General features: G+C 32.1%; 1 protein-coding gene across 1 annotated transcript; it reads right to left on the bottom strand.

Annotated features, from left to right (window-relative positions):
- Nucleotides 1-4,825: 4,825 nt before the first annotated feature.
- On the bottom strand, nt 4,826-8,340 carry LOC132911141 (endocuticle structural glycoprotein ABD-4-like). The gene is made up of 4 exons (XM_060967539.1): nt 8,278-8,340; nt 7,315-7,496; nt 5,783-6,044; nt 4,826-5,036 (listed from the first exon to the last, which is right to left on the bottom strand). The coding sequence occupies exons 1-4, from the start codon at nt 8,287-8,289 to the stop codon at nt 4,938-4,940; spliced, it is 555 nt and encodes a 184-aa protein (XP_060823522.1). The 5' UTR covers nt 8,290-8,340; the 3' UTR covers nt 4,826-4,937.
- Between the last annotated feature and the right edge of the window lie 11,899 nt (nt 8,341-20,239).

Below are 20,239 nucleotides of genomic sequence, written 5' to 3'. Positions count from 1 at the left end.
TGGACGTTAATTTTCCTATCGGACATTTAACCGTGCCGCTGGCGCTCACCAAGGCCGAATCAACATTAGCAAAGCTGACATATTAAACCTGTTCGACATGAACAAATCTACCCACAAACGCTCCATAGCCTTCGCAGACGACCTAATCATCTACGTAACAGGCCGCAAAACTAAAACAATAAACACAGACCTCCAAGAACTATTCGACAAAATCAACGATTACTACCACACATGGAAACTAAGAATCAACGCAAACAAATGCGAAAGCATACTGTTCAAACCCAAAACCAGCGAAATCGGCCCAGCAGAAAGAAAACACTGCAAAAATTTCCAATTAAAAGAAAAGGCATCCGAAGAGTCAATCATACCGCACAAAAACTGCGTAAAGTACCTAGGTATAAACATAGATGACAAACTAAATTACAAACAACACATAGAAACCCAACTCGCCAAGGCCAATAAAGCATTCTGAAGAGCAAAAAGACTATTTTACTCGAAACATCTCAAGAGCAATGTAAAAACATTATGCTACCAAGCTCTAATTAGGCCAATTATAACATACGGTTGCCCAATCTGGTACAACATACCAGCATCGCTAATGGAGAGAATTCGCGTTTTCGAAAGAAAATGCATTAGAGCTTGCCAAAATGCGTACAGATCCGAACAGAGCGGATACAAAAAATATATAAAAAACAAAAAAATTTACGACCTAGCCAACATTCACCGCATTGACTGTCACATACTAAAACTAGCAAGAAATCATTTCGCACAAGCGTCAAAAATAAAAGAAAACAGCCTAATCTTCAGCGGCTTATACCCAAACGTACTATATTACAAAAATACAATGACAACAGGCTACATCCCCCCAGAAGCGTTCCTATACCTAGACGAAAAAAATTACCTCCAAGACCAAAACAATATCCCGATAATTTTCCACATAAAAAGAAAAATAGGGATAAAGACAATACTCTACGAGGAAAACTTAAACGGACTGACTGCAGACACCAGGTGGAGGTACAACATGGCCCTCCCCCAAAAAGACACTAAAGACAAACACAGAAAAAACACAAAAAAATATTGGTGGATTCCAAACCCATAAGAAAATATAAGTGAAAACTACCAATTCGACAAAAAACCATTCCTACCACCGTGTAACCTAGATGTAAGTACTGTAAATATGTAAATACTGTAATCATTGTAAATAATATAATTTAACACCCCCCTCCCCTTCCCTCTCATCCCCCCCCAAATCCCACAACGCATAAAAGTAATACACCGAGGAGTCCTGTTTTGCGGCCAAGTTTCAGGACAAAATACAACACACACAAGAATACACAAAAATCACGCTCCAATGCGACTTAAACCCAAAAAACAAAAAAATAAACGCAAAAACCGAAAATCCACGACACATATTAGACCATGGCTACGTCGTACCGACGCGTATCGGTACTTTTGCCTAAACACACTATACTCAAATTCATTGTTTATTGTGAATCTCAAAAATGTACAAAAAATCAAATATTGGCTAAATAAACTATTTAAAAAAAAAAAAAAAAACACCCGAACCAGCTGGCAGCTGAAACGTGCAACACAACAAATATCGCAAGAAGACTAAAAAGGAAACACCCAATAGACCTCATAAAAGATATAACTTAGAAAAAAAAGAAAATATTTCTAATCTTCGACATATTAAATTTTGTATGCATTCTATTGTCTCATGGGGATCCCTCAAAAATAAAAATAACGTACAATGTAAAAATTGTCGAAAAGTCCGTCATTCAACGTCACGCTGCAATCACTGATATAGACATGTGTAATGTGTGAAATGTAGTGTTGTAATGTAATTAAATGTAATTAAGTAAAATGTAATTAAAAATAGCAATAACGTCCCAACCAGCATCCTACAGAGGATACGAAAAGTATTTCGAACTAAAGAAATAAATCAAGAGAGACGAGCCCACAAAGAAATGACCGCCCAAAATGTTAACGCAAAAGGCATTGACGTCGGAAGAAATCCTCGTCATCTCGATATCTACTGATAAGAAACACAGTCCAAATTTTATCTTTTCCAAACTGCGTCTTCTATAATGTTCGACTTTTATCTTGATTTCTGACTTATTACCTCAGTCTGCAATATATTACTTCCTATCGTACCAAACCACTTGTACAAACATTTTCTCAATAACTTTAATACCTTCTTACATATTCCACCTGTGTTAATATTATATTTCTATATTTTAAAAAACCCAAGTACTTAATGAATTTCTTTAATTGCATCTACATATTACCTACAGCTGGCTAGCTGACTATTCGGCAACAGATTGAAGAGATTGGATCGTGAATCAAAAGGTAAATTAAAATTGCATGATAAACGTCAGAAGCATGTGTAGAGTCATGTGTACATTATGTTTTAATTTGTTAAGCGAAATACTTGCACACCTAACCACGACGCTTCGATCTCATTCGCTAACGCTAACTGTATGGCCCTAAGACGCATTTATCAACTAAGAAGGAACGAAAGAAAATAACATGACCTTCCGATACTTGCGTAGAATCACGGGCGCCATCTACCAATCATCGATCGCGGTGGTCGACGATGCAAACATTCAAAACGATCGATAAGCGAGTGCATGGAATACATTATTCACTTCCGTCAAATACACAATACATCTCGTGCAAGTGAGTGTACGTGTAAATACTATACTATGTAATGTTTAATATTCAATGATTTGTGTACTGTACGCGTTGTGTGCATAACGTACGTTGTGTTTATTACTTAATCTTTTTGTTATTATGTGAGAAATTTCTTGAATCGACATTAATCTTTTCCATTTGGAAATTGCATAAAGTGAGTTTTAATATTTTTTTATAGATTTATGAATGGACAGGTTTAATGTTTCTTCTTATACAAGGTAAACCGTGCTACATGTCTTGTTGGATTGGTTGTAGGTAAGAATTACTGCACCCTCCATCGCTTGGATTGACGTATATTCGTTCGTGTAAGAAACTTTGCCCAACCTCGAGGGTACTTTAATTGATTTTGAACAAAATCTCAAATACAGTTTCCGATTCTCATTACTTAAACTTTTTTATCGTTTTCATGCAAACACAGGAAAACAAATACGATAAGTTTTACAAAATAAAAATTAATATATCTATTAAACTACCAGTTTTTCGATATAAGTAGGTTAATAATTTTTTTTAATAAAACGTATATGAATCCATTCGGAAGAAACAAAGTTCACCTCCGCATAACGTTTACGTGTCCAGCTATAGAAAAGCCAATAGCATCGAAATATTTCTTCTTAAAATCACTCAAATTTCATTTCAAACATTTTTCGATATAACTAATAGTATGGAAAATATTTCAGCTTAAATTCTTAGGCGGTTCATCTTGTATATATATATATATATATATATATATATGTACTTAATAAAAATTCTATAAGAGTAGAAGACAACGTATCTTAATGTAGACAATATTAAAAATGATGTTTATCGGTTGCAATATAATTGCATAGACGACAAATTAATCACTGTTAAATTTTTTTTTTTCATTATCAGGAAATTGTCATTTTCTTTTAATGTTTCTTTGATTTTACTGGAAGAAAATCTTACTATACATAATCATCTTATAGCTCTCTTTCAGCCGTGTTATGCCTACCAGACAAAAGAGTTTCCGAGCGATCCACTAACAACAGAATAATCTGAGCTGATCACGTTTCGTAGATAATCCTGTATATTCCATTTGTTAAATGTCACAAATATAACCGTTCGCATATTTTTGTGTACCTGTGTAAGTAAGTATTTGTATTTCTACATTCCGTTACGGAATAATTACGTAATTCGTAATGTGAAGTTCTTAAACAAATAAAGTTCATTTTCAATAAATATCTACTTTTATACGCATTTTGCACTGCTACACTAGCAGGAAACGTTCAATTTCTACAAAACTACCATTTCCTTAATGAGAAAAAGATATGAGAAGATATACAATAATACAAAGATATAAATAAATGGCCACAGATGTAAATATATATCGAGAAAAATGTATACATAGCTTGAAATATATCAATAGTTTTGAAAGTAATAAATTTAATAAAAATGTACTCTAACTGACATAGTACATCATTCAATTTCAATTATAATTATCTAACTGTTTACTTCGCTATTTAACATAATAATCAAAAGTTAAAATTCTTAAAATTCGTTAAATGATCATACTGCTGAATGTAATTCGTCTATTTCGACGAAATTTATAACAAAGATCCAAAGAAACAGTCGCTTTAAACATTTTTTAGAAAAAGATCATTCGGTAACAAGTAATTTTTGTTCAAATGGAAGCCAATATTAGCCAAAATCTTTTAACGAAGGATATTAACTCTTATACCACAACTTCAAAATTTATCGTATAATAGTTATGATGTCTGATTCATAGCCTTTGTTCTAACAAGCACAAAAATAATTTCAACATAGACAATCAGAAATGTCCTTGAAATCTTGCAAAATGTAGATGATAAAAAGAAGTTTACAGAGTCCATCCAGATTCCAACCTAGATCAGAACAAAGTATGATTTAATAAAAGGTATAAAAAATAAAATCTATGCTAAATTAACTTTATGGGTGGAAATAGTATTCCCCATCTGAGATAAATGTCAAACGAACATTTATTATTTTATGTGTAGATATTTTTATTACCTTCTTTTAAACATCATCGATCAACGAAGCTTTTAATTGGTTCGCCACTAAACTATTTTACTCTACGATTATTACTTTTTTAATATTTGAGATTGTTAATAACGACAAAGGAAAGCACATTTACATATTTACATATTATTAAATTTATTTTATTAAAATAGTCTTAATTTAAGGACTTAATCGTTTGTTTTTATACTACATGTAGAACGTATCTCAACAATGTTTATCTTTTATTTACTTCATTTTCGAAATTTTCTATCATAATTATCTCGCCGCTCGATTTGCTGATTCAAGGGTTGCTGTTGTCCCTTTTGAGCTGCTTCACGCGCATCTGCTTCCTGCAATATAATAATAGTACTATTACTCTCAACTCGTTATATCAACTAATTGCAACACTATATATGTATATAACTTTACTCTAAATTAGTAATTGAAAAAAATATGTTTGCGTTATATTTCCTTATTCGCGATGTTTCAATATTATTACGTATGATTACATCCTCTTACACGTACTCGTTACATAGGATATTACGTAATTGGTAGTATTACTGGGAAGAAAGTTCTGCGATTTAGTTCTATGATTTCGTAATTCTACATGAAAAAGTAAATCGAGGATACAGAATAAGATTTTTTTACTTCTCGAAATAATCGATATATCGTACATGCCGTTACTTTCTCATTTCATTTAACTCATCACTCAACGTGATAAACTAATTAAGAAAGCTTATATTTGCAAATTACGATATTGAAGATACATAGTTTGGCATGCAGTAACGATATTTAATATTTATTCAAATGATATTTGTTTCGTGTTTCATGCACTCGAGAAGCGTGTAAACTCGCGTTATAAAAGTATTTCTAAATCTATTTCTATACAATAGGCTTGGATATACGCATATTATCTCATCCGTTAAACTAATAATTCGTATAATTAACATATGCACTCTTGTTAAATATTTCTTTCGAATAAGAATGAAAATAAAGAGAAAAAGATATATCGGATATTGGAATACACGGAGACGAGACAGAGCGAATGGAGAAAAGAATCAGAAAGTGAAAAAAGGAAAAATCGTGGGACGTGTACCTCTTGCTGACGAATGCCTGCAAAGATGAGGTCGAGGCCTTTCTGAATCTCTTCGCTGACTGGCGGTGGCGTGGGAATGTGATCTCCGGTCGCGTGAAAGCCAGTCTCGTCGGCCGTATAATGGATGGTGATCAGCTTCCCTTCGGGACTCGTGTATGAGAAGCTTCCTTGTTGGACCAACGCTTCTCCTTGTTCCTCGCCTTCGCCTACTTTCTTAATGTAACCGCTCTCCTCAGCGATAATATTGTTTCCCGTTTCATAGCTATGAATAATTTATTCACATCAGATTTCAAATCACATTCTTTTCGATTACACCTCCTCTTAAAATGCATACTCGTCGTTATTGTTTTGTGTTGAAATAGAGCTTTCACTTACAAATACATTTTTAAATCTCTATTCTACTATACTGTAAGAAAATGAGTAACTAATATTTGTAAAATAAATAACTAGAATTGTTACTTTTGTCGAGAGTGCTACAACTTTTAATTCATAGAATCTACATCATACACTGCAAGCATAGTTATATTCTATACCTTGAACTCGAATTAATCGTCAAACTATACTATACACAATACGTATAGATGATTATACGTCATTTAAGCGGTTTTATTTAAAAATTGCAAATATTAATAGTAATTATCTTCGTTTCACGTTCTAAATATGTTATCGTAAAACTTAAACTTACACAAGCTTAAACATTGTGATAAATTTCGATTCTTTATTCTTATTATACACATGTCGTATGTATGTAGTGCATACATGTACCATACATGTTATATGCAGTAATATATCCCTTTAAATGTAGAATGAAAAATACTTAGATAATTAATGAAGAGTGAAAGTGAAAATCTTAATTGAAATAAAACCTTTACTAACTTGTATGCATACGAATGTCACTTCGAACTGTAATTATTTACACATTACTCAAAAATAAACATTTGATTACTATTGCGTATAATGCTTAATCCGAAATTGTCCAATTTCAAATAACTAGTACCGAATACAGGAAAGTAGAAATGAAATATTTCTTCTATAACTATTTTACTAAGCATAATATTCGGTATAATAGAATATATATAAAATGTACCGCGTAAAACGGTGTCATACAACACTTTATCATTTCTATTATTTATCTAACTTTCAACGTTTTATTGATTTATAAGTTTCATAAGCTATTTCAAGTATAATCGTAAATAAAAGAAATAATCGTAAAACGTAAAATAATAAACATAATGCAAGAAAGTAATAATTTAATAAATCTAAATTATGTAAATTTCATTGTATATGTGCGTTACCAAAGCTCCACGATGACGCAATGTTTTATTATTATTAAACTACATTAAACATCAAGAAAAACTATAACGAAATTGAAAGAGATTCTTTTATATCGAACACACACACACACATACACATATATATAAATATTTTCTATTTTAAACTGCAGACTTAAATGCATATGCTTGGAGTTGTATGCAATGAACGAACAACGTATTAACTCATCGACGCAAGAAGGTAATTAACAATTGCGATACCTAGCTTTATAAGTTCCATCGTGCTCTTGCTGTTTATTCCAATGTAAAATTGGAATAGGCGTGGTCGTCAATGGACCCCTCCTTTCGTCAGTCGGAGGATTCGATCTATCCTCGTGGTAATTGTTACGAGCATTGTAATTTGAATCTTGCGCTGCTGCCAATCCCACAACTATCGCTATTACCTAACGAAGAGAATCTTTAGTTAGTCAACCTAGTCAACGTAACTATACTTAGCACTCTTGTATCTAACAAATGTCATATTGCCTATCGAAAGACGAAGCATTGATAAAAATGGAAGTCTGTGATCGTCACCATCCACGTAGTGTTAGTGAGATGAGTGAAAGTAAGATGCCAATGCGGGTCATTTAACTCCTGACCTACGACGGGTTTGCGGACTCGTCGTCGATTTCGTTTGCTTGGTATTCTTCACAGTTGCTCGTGTCGTAACACGGATTAAAGATCATCCTACTTGTAATTCGAATTTTCAAAAATAATATAGACCTTACTTTCGCATGCAAAATGCATACTATAGATATAATAACTTTCTTGGAGAGAAACGACGCGACGACTCAAAATGTATTTGCTTTTTGCTCCTAGCGATTCACGTTTCTAATATAAATTATTATTATTCTTATTATTATTTTCGTCAATTTAAAAAGTACGTGACCGTAACTCGGAAGATCAATAACAGTTTAAAAATCTTGTAATTCAACTAACCAAGGATTCGTATTGGTTGATCACCGAACATCGATCATCGATAATAAGAATTTTAACACTGCAATTTCGTTTAATCTTAACGACGAGATATATTGACAAGACAAGTTATGTTGTAAGAACACCATTTAAAAAAGAACATTGTTAATAAAAATATTTCAGCCGTATTATATTGGTTTAGAGTTATACAGAGCGTAAACGAGTGCAAACGTAAAAATTAAAAAAAAAAAGACGTAAAAAGTTACTTACAATTATTTTCATCTTGATAAAGGGAACACTTTTGAATGAAGAAGATGAGTACTATTACATCCAATCGTTTATGATCCTAAGGAAATAAGGAATTCACCTTTTATACTCTCACCTCATCCCCACTCAACAAGTGATGGATCTCTAAAGATGTTCCACGTAGTTTGTAACAACGATCTTTCCATACATGCTATCTTATGCATGTATAACGATACCATTCAATACCGTTTTACGCACCCCTTTAACCACTCCTTCCCTCTCCCTTTTTCCAAGGAAAATCAGAATAATCGCCAGTACTATTAAAATATTAATTAATTATAAATTTCTATCACTTGGATAAATAAAATTTACGTCTATTATTACAGTTAGATACATGAAAGTTACATCAAATAATATTCCCCTTTATCAGTTGTGTTTTATTTATATTACATAATCTATCATTTAAATAATTGTCTCGGTACAAAATAAGTATTATGACAATGTTAGCGACGTTAATATCTGCTTTTTGTATCTAATATATATCTTTTTAAGACATAATTACAACGTTAATTTTTAGTATTAAACATATATACAAGTTATTATTACTACTCACTGGAAATTTTTTATAATTTAATTACATATAGATAAAGATTTCACTTTTTGAGGAAAATTTGAAGCAAGAATGTTGCGGTAACAATAATGTAACAATTTGAGATTATACGTTTAGTAGTATTTAAATTTCAGCCTATTGCGTCATATGTACAGTCACTACTATCTAAACCATTTCTAAAGCGTAAATCGATAGAAATTGAATTGTTTGTCGGTTAAAGCTAATATTCTAAATAAAATAAATAATTATAGATGAAAATTTTAAAAAAATAATTTTCAATGAATTGCGGCTAATCGTATACGTCGAACATTATAATTAAGCATCTCGAAAATTTTTCACTTTTATCGTCTCCATGTACTATTAAATTAGTGATGATTCTTGCAGTGATATAAAAGTCATTGTACGTACATATATATACTTTATCATAAATAATGTTTCTAGGTTTGAAACTATAACAGAGTGCCTCGGGAGAAAGATATTTTATTGCATACACTGCGTCGAAAGTCTAAAATGAATTTCATCCAAATTTCACATTTTCTAAAGCTTCAGTGTAAATTTAATTTTTTCAAATAGAATGCGCGATGTTTTTTTAATTATCTTACAATCTCGCAGATGATGCAAATCTTTAAAAAAATTTACACGTAATATATATCATATGTTATACATATTATATATATGATGTATGTATCATCTCGCGAATACCTTCCACTAGCTAGCCTTATTTACAGTATTTAAAAAAAACTGAACAGTGCCTGCCCTGCATAATAAAAGTATGTGTTCAAACAAAATACGAATAATAAAATAAAATAGAGTACAATATACTGAAATAGTTACCAATAGGAACTACTGCAACTCTACTACTGATAACGGATGTTAAAACAAGGATATACAAAAAAAAGAAAAAAGAAGTATACTAACACGTCCGTGCAACTAACAATCGACGAACAGTCGGGCTCTAATTTCGCGTATGGAAATTGTAATTAAATTTAATAAGAGCTACCTGCTTCAAAGAATATCGAAAATAATATGGCGCAACGAACACTGACTCTACTGACCACATTGCGCAATTACAAAGATTCTCTAAAGCTAAAAAAAGTGTATTGGAAGAAGTGGATGAGAGGAGTAGGAAAAGAATATTTTACATATTCTTCTGCCTTTCTCTATCGAGTGTCTGTTCGAATTTGTAACAACAAATATTGTTTTTAGTAATATATATCAACGTGTGTTATAAAAATAGAAAATGTTTGTGGAAGAAAATGTGTCTTAGAATCAATGTCAATGTTATCAAACGGCTCTCTCCGTATCGGCCCACACGCCTGACTGAGAATGCCTGGAATGGACGTGTATTATGCCATGTAAAAGCATCCACGTGCAGGATTATATAAACAGGTCTCGACACTCGTATACCGAAGCATAGGGGAAATCGTCTGAAAACTGAGTCGAAACTAGTTGCAAAAAATCAACGTGAAAGAGAAGAAGCTTCTTGTTCTTCGCATGCGTGAGATGCTATGAATATCTGATACAGAGACAGAGACACTCTACTTATCCCTGTCGATCTCGTAAGAACGAGAACTTTGCTGTCTTCCATATTGATTTTTCACAGCTCAATTTTCCGACGGTTTTCCTTAGCGAGTGTCGAGACCTGTTTATATGATCGTGCCTACGCGGAGGATGGCAAGGAGGCCGTTTCCTTCATAGGGATTCACCAGTCCTTTCCGAAACGGCGAGCGAGTCGTATCATTTTGTATTCGGCGACTATCGTCGCTGTAGTATCACATAGTTACTTTCGATTATATATGTTTCTTACATTTACAGGTAATTAAAATTCGTAAACATATCCAATTTGTTCATACAAGTTTAATGACGATATTAATATAAAGAATTCGTGACTGGAATATAACGGAATATGGAAGTTGCGTGAATATAATAAAAATTGGATCTATATTATTCACTATTAATAAACCATATAATTGTTTATAATTTAATCGTATCACATATTAATTGAATACCTTTTACATGTGAATCAATAAAAAACTGATATAACTGCATACGTATGTTACTGTGGACTCCTCTATAGAGAAAATGCACGTGTCAAGGCTAACGCATTTTCAAGAGTATTGTACGAGTCGATAGCCGGAACCATAAATGTGTCATCAAGGTTCAGACTTAGGTAGTGACTTTAGATGATAATACTCTAGCAGACTGAATCTTAACTGTACGCCACGGCGGCCGGTTTAATGAGATCTAAACTAAACTCTATGAAATACGATATCTAATATTGGTGATATTTTTCAGTATATGCAGGTATATATCAATCATATATATATCATACATATCACATCAAGAATTTATGATTCTTCCCGCAAATTCGTTCAATTTTGCATCCATTAGTTTCTACGATTATTTCAAGGCGACCGAACGTATTTCCCCGTCGAAGACTACACATTCGGCTACAGGTTTTTTTTTTTTTTTTTTTTTTTTTATTTTATTTTGGTTATTTTACAATTTGTCCTTGCGGACATTTGGTAAAGTGTTATATCTTGTTGGTGAAGAAAAAAAAAAATATAAATAAAAAATAAATATAGCATGTGGGCGGCTACCCCCAGCGGGGTGCCAGCTTCGTTTTTTTTTCTAAGTTATATCTTTTATGTTTCGGCTACAGGTGTAAAAAAATTTAAGAGGTGATCCATCGAGCTAAAATACAATGAAAATCAAGAATGAAGAAATTGCGCTTTTAGCTTCGTTTTTTAGTTATTGACAATTAAATATCGATGCGATTGATCCTTCTTACACGAACGAAAATAGGTCAACCTAAGCAGCAGGATGTACAGAGATCCTCAAATCGTTGCACGGGCAGCAGCTTACCTCGTACAAATCGTAAAGAAGAAGATTATGTTATTTGAAGATTTGAAGACGTAAACCATCCTGCAGATGAAGAGAAACATCGCAGATTAAAACCTCATGGAATTTTTGAGTACAGAGGATTAATGTTTCCTCTGATCTTTTGCCTTCATAAACAATTATCGAATCTTATATACGCACCGCGATCGTCTCGTGAGCGGGTGTCCGTAAAAAAAAAAGAAAAAGAAAATAAACAGAAAATCGCACACGAATTAATTATTCTTGAGGTGTTATTAAACGTGGTCAAACGCTATTTAGCATTAACTACGTACATTTTCTACACAAATTACTGATCGCTGTATATTACGATATTCACATACACACACATGAAATAAAAATTGAAGAAACCAAAAGAAACTACAACAAAGATTGCTGTTGCATAGTACAAACTTCTGTACAAGCTGAAACCTGTCCATAATTGTTTCAGAAGAAATTCTTTAGCTATCGATCGCGTTTCATTTGTTCAAAGGAAACCGACATGCAAAAGCGTATGTTATTAACCAGTTGGCAACCTATTTTCACATAAAATACACAATGTGATGTAACATAAACTAGATAATAACAACAACAATGTATTGCAATGTGATCATATATCTCACATTTGCGACATCGAAAAGGGCCTAAACCTTCCTTTTCTTCGACACAAATCACTTGTTTCTTGTGTTTCACACACCATTTTTCTCTTGGAATTTATTGAATTTCCCAAGTCATTCAATTGTCGTCTCGTGATCACTTAATTTCTTAGCAAGAGAAAGTAAATTTATATGATCCATTTTAATCCTTAAGTAACCTATATATATATTTATTAGATAAATAATATTGAATAGTCTCTAAATCACGTGACAAATCTTTTAAGCGAATTCAGTTTTATGTTGACTAGTTTATAATATTTGTATATTTCATAGTTTTATTGGTAAAGTAAAATATAACATAAAAGTATGAAAGAAGTAGTTAAATAAAGACTCAACTGATGGATCTAACCAACAGACTTAAATAACAAATTCAAAAAGTGTATGATAAATATAAACAACGCGTACTACATATAATCTCTGAACTCTATAGTTCTAAGTGAATGCACATAAAAGATAGAAAATAGGAAATAGGAATGAAATATAGCATAAACATTTCGAATGTAAGTAACTTAAACAGTTCTTTACAAGTATCTTACAAAGTGTTTACGAAAGCTCTGTTATCTGTTATTTTAACCAGTATTGTAATCTTATTGCACGCTGTGTCGGTAACACAGAAAGTGACATTACAATAGTAAAACGTTTTTCGTAATATTTCGAGTCGTAACTTTTAAGCCACCAAAAATCCTTCTCGTAAATATTGTTATTACTGTCTTGGTTCTAAAAGGTGCCTATTGTCAGAATTTCAAGCAGATCAAAGCGTGCAAGTTTTCAAAATTACAGAGAGCAGCGCTAAAATGGTAAAGCATTTTTCACAAAATTTTGAATCTTGACTTTCGAATCGCCAAAAATCCTTCTCGCGAACGTTGTTTCAATGTAAGATGAAGCTATTTGCGAAATTTCGGCCAGGTCGGGCGAAATAGCAGATATTGAAACGATAACGTTACGTGTGACACAGAAGTGGTAAGTGGTAACACACAAAACGTGGGACACAAAAAAGCATCGCATGTCATGTCTATTCTGTACCGCGTTTACGATACAAGGAAACAATCAGCACAAGGTTGTGCCAGAGAGGAAATCTTCTCTCTGGTTTTTCTTCCGACAGTTTCTTGAGATTACTCTCAAATTGTATATCCATTTGAAAGTATCATAAAAGATATAACTTAGAAAAAACGAAGCTGGCACCCCGCTGGGGGTGGCCACCCACATGCTATATTTATTTTTATTTTATTTTTTTTCTCACCAATAAGATATAACACTTTACCAAATGTCCTTCAGGACAAATTGTAAAAAAACCAAAATAAAAATAAAAAAAAAAATTTGAAAGTAAGTTCGGTAAGTTTTACTTTCAGGTGGGCAATAAAAATTCGCAGAATCGTGTCCATTTGAGATTCGTTTATGCGAGTCATATGAGATTCTTTGCAGTTTACATTGAAATGCAGATGAAGTATTGTGTAATCATGAATGATCAAAAAATAAATGTCCTTATTACTGGCCAAACTGTTATAAAGAAAAGCAAAACTAACGCACAAGGGAAGTTACTGTATCAGAATTTGAATTAATCGCAAGGAAGAATTAGGAGAATGTGTATCGCTTACAACAAGTTCAAAACAAGAACAAATTCAAATTCCAAGAAGCTTCAAATTGAACATATCCAGCAATTTCAGAATTTTATACGCATGAGTGCAGTACTTCAATTTATAATAAGCTAAATTTGACTAATAATCACAAGATACGAGACGAAGAAAAGCTTAATTTCTAGCGACGAACGCGTCATGGTGTCATTACGATCTCTAGCTCTTGAAGTTCCATGCATTTTCAAGTGGCGCATTCGATTCATACCCGATTTATTGCACTATAGAGGCTTGCTCACTATAGTGAAATAAATCCGCTCATTATTACGTGATTAAATAAATTAATCTAATGATTCTATAGCGAAAATTACTAAAATCTTACAACAATTTAATTAAAAATACCAGTCTCGAAACCATTCGCTACTGTTGCTAAAACGAACAGAGAAGGAGGAGTTTTTCTCAACTAAAAATCTGGAAAATTACTGTTTTTATAGAAAAATTAAGTCTCATGAACGTAAGGTAAACTTACTGAATATAAAATGGCTAAGATAATAATTTTTGTAAAAAGAGCTTTAGAAGATGACTTTCCATTTTATGAAGTAAATATTACAAAAGAAAGGCCTCCGAATTTGTCGAACATTGTACAGGACATTCTATATAGAGAACGTAATCCTAAAAAAAATTAAAAGAAAACACACGTTGTATTTTATGAAATTCATACGTCCATATTACCAGATTATAGAAATCTGACTACATCAAACAGAATCACCAAATCAAATTGATCAAATCTCCAAACATCAAAATCATACAACAAGTAGTACGAAAAATGATGATTCAGATGAGTACATAGATTGATTTGCCAAATTTTCGGTAAACACGTGACACAAGTCAATATTTAACAAATAAAACCATATTCTTTTTAATCTTAAAATACTAATAGCAATCTTTCGTGTAACCATGTTACATAATTAGCATAACATTTCTGCATGTATTAAATGTATTAAATGTAATAAATGTAATAAATGTAAATATAAATTATTCTTCACGTGTTAATAGTAGTTACTTTCAACATTTCTTTACAGTCCATTCTCTAAACAGTTAATGATCTTCGTTAAGATATTTTGTGATTTACACTGTTTGGTTTCTGATCCCGCTATATATTGAATCCTTTATATCAAAACCATTTATATTGTAATCCTTTAATCATAGTAGCACGTTACTATAATAACATGTATTAACTTATAAATAAAAGAATTCCATTAATATGTCACGCATTTTCAATAATTTACAACATAAAATTGAGAACTGCCAATAAATAATATTCTTATGTAAAATTTTTCAAATAAATATTTCAAATAAATCAGAATGTGAGCGCTAAGGGAAATTAAAACTAATAATAAGAATAGAAAAAATAATTCTTCGTGAGGTAATAAAGAATCTTTTTATATCTACACATTGGTACATCGGTCTATAAATTGATATCATTACTACAGACTAGAAAAGAAGTACTCTCCCGATTATACCAAAGAATTTTATTCAGAAACAATATCTACGTTAAGAAAGAGTCATGCATTAGCAAAAGGAACAGATTACCGTTCGAGTACTTTCGTAATTTATTGCATTATGTATGTATATCCACAGTAAGAGAAGAATCTTTTAAAACTTTCATTTGCCAGATCTCCTTCCTTCCTATTGTTACGCTCTCGGCCCTAGCTAATTATATACAGCGATGGTGTTAGCTTACTTTCTCTTTTTATTTACAAGGCAACCCAAACATCGAAGGATTTGAGACAACATTGGCATTGAGACAATTACCGACGATTAATGCAAAAAATTCTTGAAAATTACTTTTTACCGACACGCTTCGTATATTCTTTTGGAAACTCCATACGTACTTTGAACCAGGTCATATCGAGACTTTCAGAATCCGATTCCTTAGCGTTGTTTCAAGCTTTCGAATCGGATACTTTTCCTGGAGGTACTGCTTCCTGATGTTTCGACATTACAGACTCCATCAGAGGTCTAAAAACGTACCGACATTGATGTGCGGTCAGGCGTATATATTCTTCATACGTTCTATATCCTCCTTCATAATCCGACAAACAGCTCGTGTTGCGCATCAGTAATCTGATAACGAGACTTTGAAATTGTTCAGATAATAATTAAAAAATAGGAAAAGGTAGGAACAGGGTGCTCTTAGCGAAATAGCGTTAAAGGTCTGCATCTATGTCAACTGTTTATGTGCATATCTAGGTTTTTTAATATTTCTATGGATTCCCTGTATTTTCGCAAAAAATGTCCTCTAGTTTTGGCGCCGATGATTTCGAGATGAAATAAGATCTTTTGTCTGGTATTTTTTTGATGCTCTGCTATGGCCGAATGTATGTGGCTCTCATGTTCTTCGAAGCATGTACTTACGTTTTTACCAGTTTTATCGTTGTATACTTTTCCACAGGAACAGCGTATTTCGTATAACGATAAACTTCAAGCAAAAGCTAATAAACAAGAGTATTTGCCTGAATGGTACTTGTTAAGCATTCCAATTTCCACAAACTAAAGAACAAAATGATCTGAAACTTAATATTTCATAATTTTGGAATAAAATTACTTAAACTAAAAGGTTCCAGCGGGGGAAACAAAGAAGTAAACATTTCCAAATTGATAATTTTGTGTTTGTCTATGCCCGATTCTGATACAAACATGGGAAGACTTTTTTCTTTTCAGTGAACGAAATACAAACGTTACTCCATTAAGCAGAATCCGATTAGATTTCAGAAATACTAAAGCACGTTGTTATAACTAACTCAATAACTAACGAAATGCTACAACTTTTCAAGAATAGTATGTACAAAAAGGAACCAATACCACAGGAACACGTTCATGTTCTTAAACTCCATGAAACGGATGATAGTGATAATACCGACTGGTAAACCGGCCTTACATTTTATTTGATTTTGCATTTTATTCATTTTCTCTACTTCGTCCATATTATATATTTCATTCTTATTTTGTATTTTTTTCTTTGTGTTCTATATTTTATATCTATAAAATTTTAGAAACGTAAAATATTTGTACAATTACCTATACTAATAACTTATGAATAAATGAAATTGTTCACAATATATACAATAATTATATGAATAAATATCCCTTCTAACTAACTATTTTGTGCTTTTATTGAAATTTATTTTATTAATTTAACTTTTAAATAATTTTATTGACAGAATTTAACTTATATTAAATTATTTATTATTTATTTCGTTAAAAGAAAGTGGTGCGCAAATCTTACCACTGAAATACATTTGAGTGTGCGTGTAACTGTGAGTTACAGACTGTGATTAATCTACAACCTACGCTATGTCACTCACGTAACGCATCGCAACGCAACGTAGCGTAACCGATGTGGCTGTACAATGGTAATGGGGCAACCTTGACAGGAAAAGAGATGGGTATAGGGACTAGGATTCAGAGGCGTAAATACCTCGAGAATTTCAGAAGGCGATGAAACGCCCTGTGCTTGTCTCTTGCCATACCATTTAACTCAGAAGAATTCGGGTCCAAGCGATGCGCCCGAATAGTCGGGGAAGGAGCCGAAGTGGCGGAAACAGAGTGTCGAAATTTGAAACATGCGACTGATATCGTACGACTGAGTACGAGATAGCCGCGTCAGTATTTAGGAAGAAGACACTATTCGAGACACATACTTAGCTCGAGATTAAGACCACGAGTGAGACTTGTGATATTCAGGTTTGGTTCAAGATTCGCATCAGACTCGACAAAGTATGGCAAGGGCCTAGAGAAGGCTATTCTCGGCCAGAGAGGAGACTCGTCTGCAAGTACATAATTTAGCGAAAGGTGAACATTTAGATTAATTTAATGTGTGACCACCACTGTAATTACAATAAAAAATTTTGTATATATATATTAATATATATATAGATGTTCTGTTATTTTACTTCTCAATTACGGATGAAATATTTAAATAAATAGACATTTGAATCAGTTTATTTAGAGCGGAAGTAATCAAAATTACTAAACTATATAATGTTTTAAAAACATAATTCTGTTACTTACCGATTAACTTTCTGTTCAATTTTTTAGTAAATAAAATGTTGGCTAGCTTACTTTGACATTAAGCTTTAACAGATTAGTAAGAATGTTTCAAATTTAAATCCTCAGAATGTATATTACCACCTGTAATATGATATATGATATAGTATGTACAAAAATAACTTATATAAATCAATCAGTTTCATATTTTAAGATAAATATTATTAGAAGTAACAACAAGACAGGCTTTAATATGATACCTTACTCTTTCAATTTAGATAACTATGCAGGTCTTTGTACAAACCTTTATGTGTTTTATAGGTAAAAATGAAACGAAGATATCATATAAACATACAACTGCAAATATTTTATCAATCATAATAAAAATATAAAATATGGGAAGAACCATAATGAATTTGCTTTTGATATAATGGAATACAGCAATAAATAAATAATTTACATATTTTATATTAATTTACTGAATTAACTTAACATTAACTTTGACTTGTTGATTAACTCAACAGAGTGGAGTGAATTATATTAAATAATAAATTGTTTTCCTGCATAACAATTTGATATTATATTAATCCAGTGTTTTTATATTATTTCCGCATTTCGAAATTTCATTTGCTTCCTTGCGATACAAAACTCATTTCAACAATTCCTTCAATTTATTCTCAAAGGAAATGACCAGAAAACCACAAATCTCAGCAACAACTAAAACCGCTAAATCACCTTCTATCCATATGGATGCACAGATAATAGAATTATCTTTTAAAGTCAACCCGTACATGACAATGCAGAAACCAACAGCTATAGCGTAAAACAGCTAAAATTAAATCAAGTCAACGTACAGACAAGTATTTCCGACACATTTCACAAAGTGACTCAGGTACTTAAAGATAAATATGCTGGATATAATACATATCAAACTAAAATTGAAAGGAACTGTAAAATTGTCATTAGAGGACTTCACTCGAAAACTTATTTCAAAAGCATAGCAGAGGAACTGCGAATGCTGAACCAGCAGGTAAAAACAATAGCTGATCTGACCAAATTTGACACAAAGCAACCATTGCCATTATTACTGGTTAAATTTGAATCTAAAAGCAACAATATTGATATACAACGTGAAACCAGAATGCGACATTTCCTTTGTTGACTTAGCAAGAATTATGGTCTTGTTGGATAAGAGGTAGTTGACTGAGTCGGGTTTGTATGATAGGCGTATGTTTGAGGAGGCTGTATGTGCTGTATGGCAGCATTAATTGTAATTAATTAAATTTATGTTTAGTTTATAATACTTTGCGTTTAAGTTTTTTTTCTTTGTTTCTTTTCTTTATGTCTTATTTTCTTTCATTCCGACCTGGAACGCCTGATTCAGGAATAAACATGTAACCATTGAACAAATACACAGAATAATCAATGAAATATATCATGCAATAGAAACTAAACGATATTGCTCAACACATTGTTTAAGTAAACGTTTAATCTATTTTTATCATATTTGTACAACAGATCATTCGCAGCAAATGTTAGACACACTCACAAATTATGGGTATGGAGAAATAAATAAATATAATAAATACAAGAGTCTTGTGCGCAATACATAAAACTAACTATGCCATGGGGTAAATAGATACTTTCCTGAACGTGCAATGGAATCAAGTCCTGTTCAAGGAATGCAATGACGCGTGCACATAACGTACACCTTCTTTACATACTATATTTTACCCATAGGTTCTTTTAATACAAATAATATGTAACGTTGAAGCAACTGGACCATCCATGAGCGTGTAATTTGTAGTTGAGCCACCACTAAGCACCTTAAGGTTGTCTCAGAAAAATTAAAATAAAAAATCTAGATTAGTCAAGGAAAATTCCTGTAAAATTAGGAAGGTCATTAAATAAAAGGAATAAACGCATTAAAATCTGATCCATAATAGCTATTCAGGAAGCAGGGAATTCCTTTTTTCTATTTCTTGACAGCTAGAGGATTCCAAAGAATAACAAAAACCAAAAATGACTCGAGAATATAAGAAATAAAATAAATTGTAACAACGTTTTTAAGAAAATAACTAAAGAAATGAATTAATACAGTAAGATGTTAATGAAGGTTTGAAATGAATGAAGAAAGATAAATAATTAATGCTGTTAAAAATCAATGAGCTAGAAGACCGAACATTTTATATAGTTGAAAGAACTAAATTAAATATACAACA

Source organism: Bombus pascuorum, chromosome 10 (genome assembly GCF_905332965.1).
Source record: "Bombus pascuorum chromosome 10, iyBomPasc1.1, whole genome shotgun sequence".
Lineage (NCBI taxonomy): Eukaryota > Metazoa > Arthropoda > Insecta > Hymenoptera > Apidae > Bombus > Bombus pascuorum.
This window is presented reverse-complemented; position numbering and strand designations above follow the sequence as displayed.

Excerpts from the sequence above, each read along its gene's own strand:
- LOC132911141 (XM_060967539.1), bottom strand. Across the intron at positions 6,045-7,314 it reads GATGGAACTTATAAAGCTAG|CTATGAAACGGGAAACAATA; the intron begins GTATCGCAATTG and ends AATTATTCATAG. Across the intron at positions 5,037-5,782 it reads CAGGCATTCGTCAGCAAGAG|GAAGCAGATGCGCGTGAAGC; the intron begins GTACACGTCCCA and ends ATTATATTGCAG.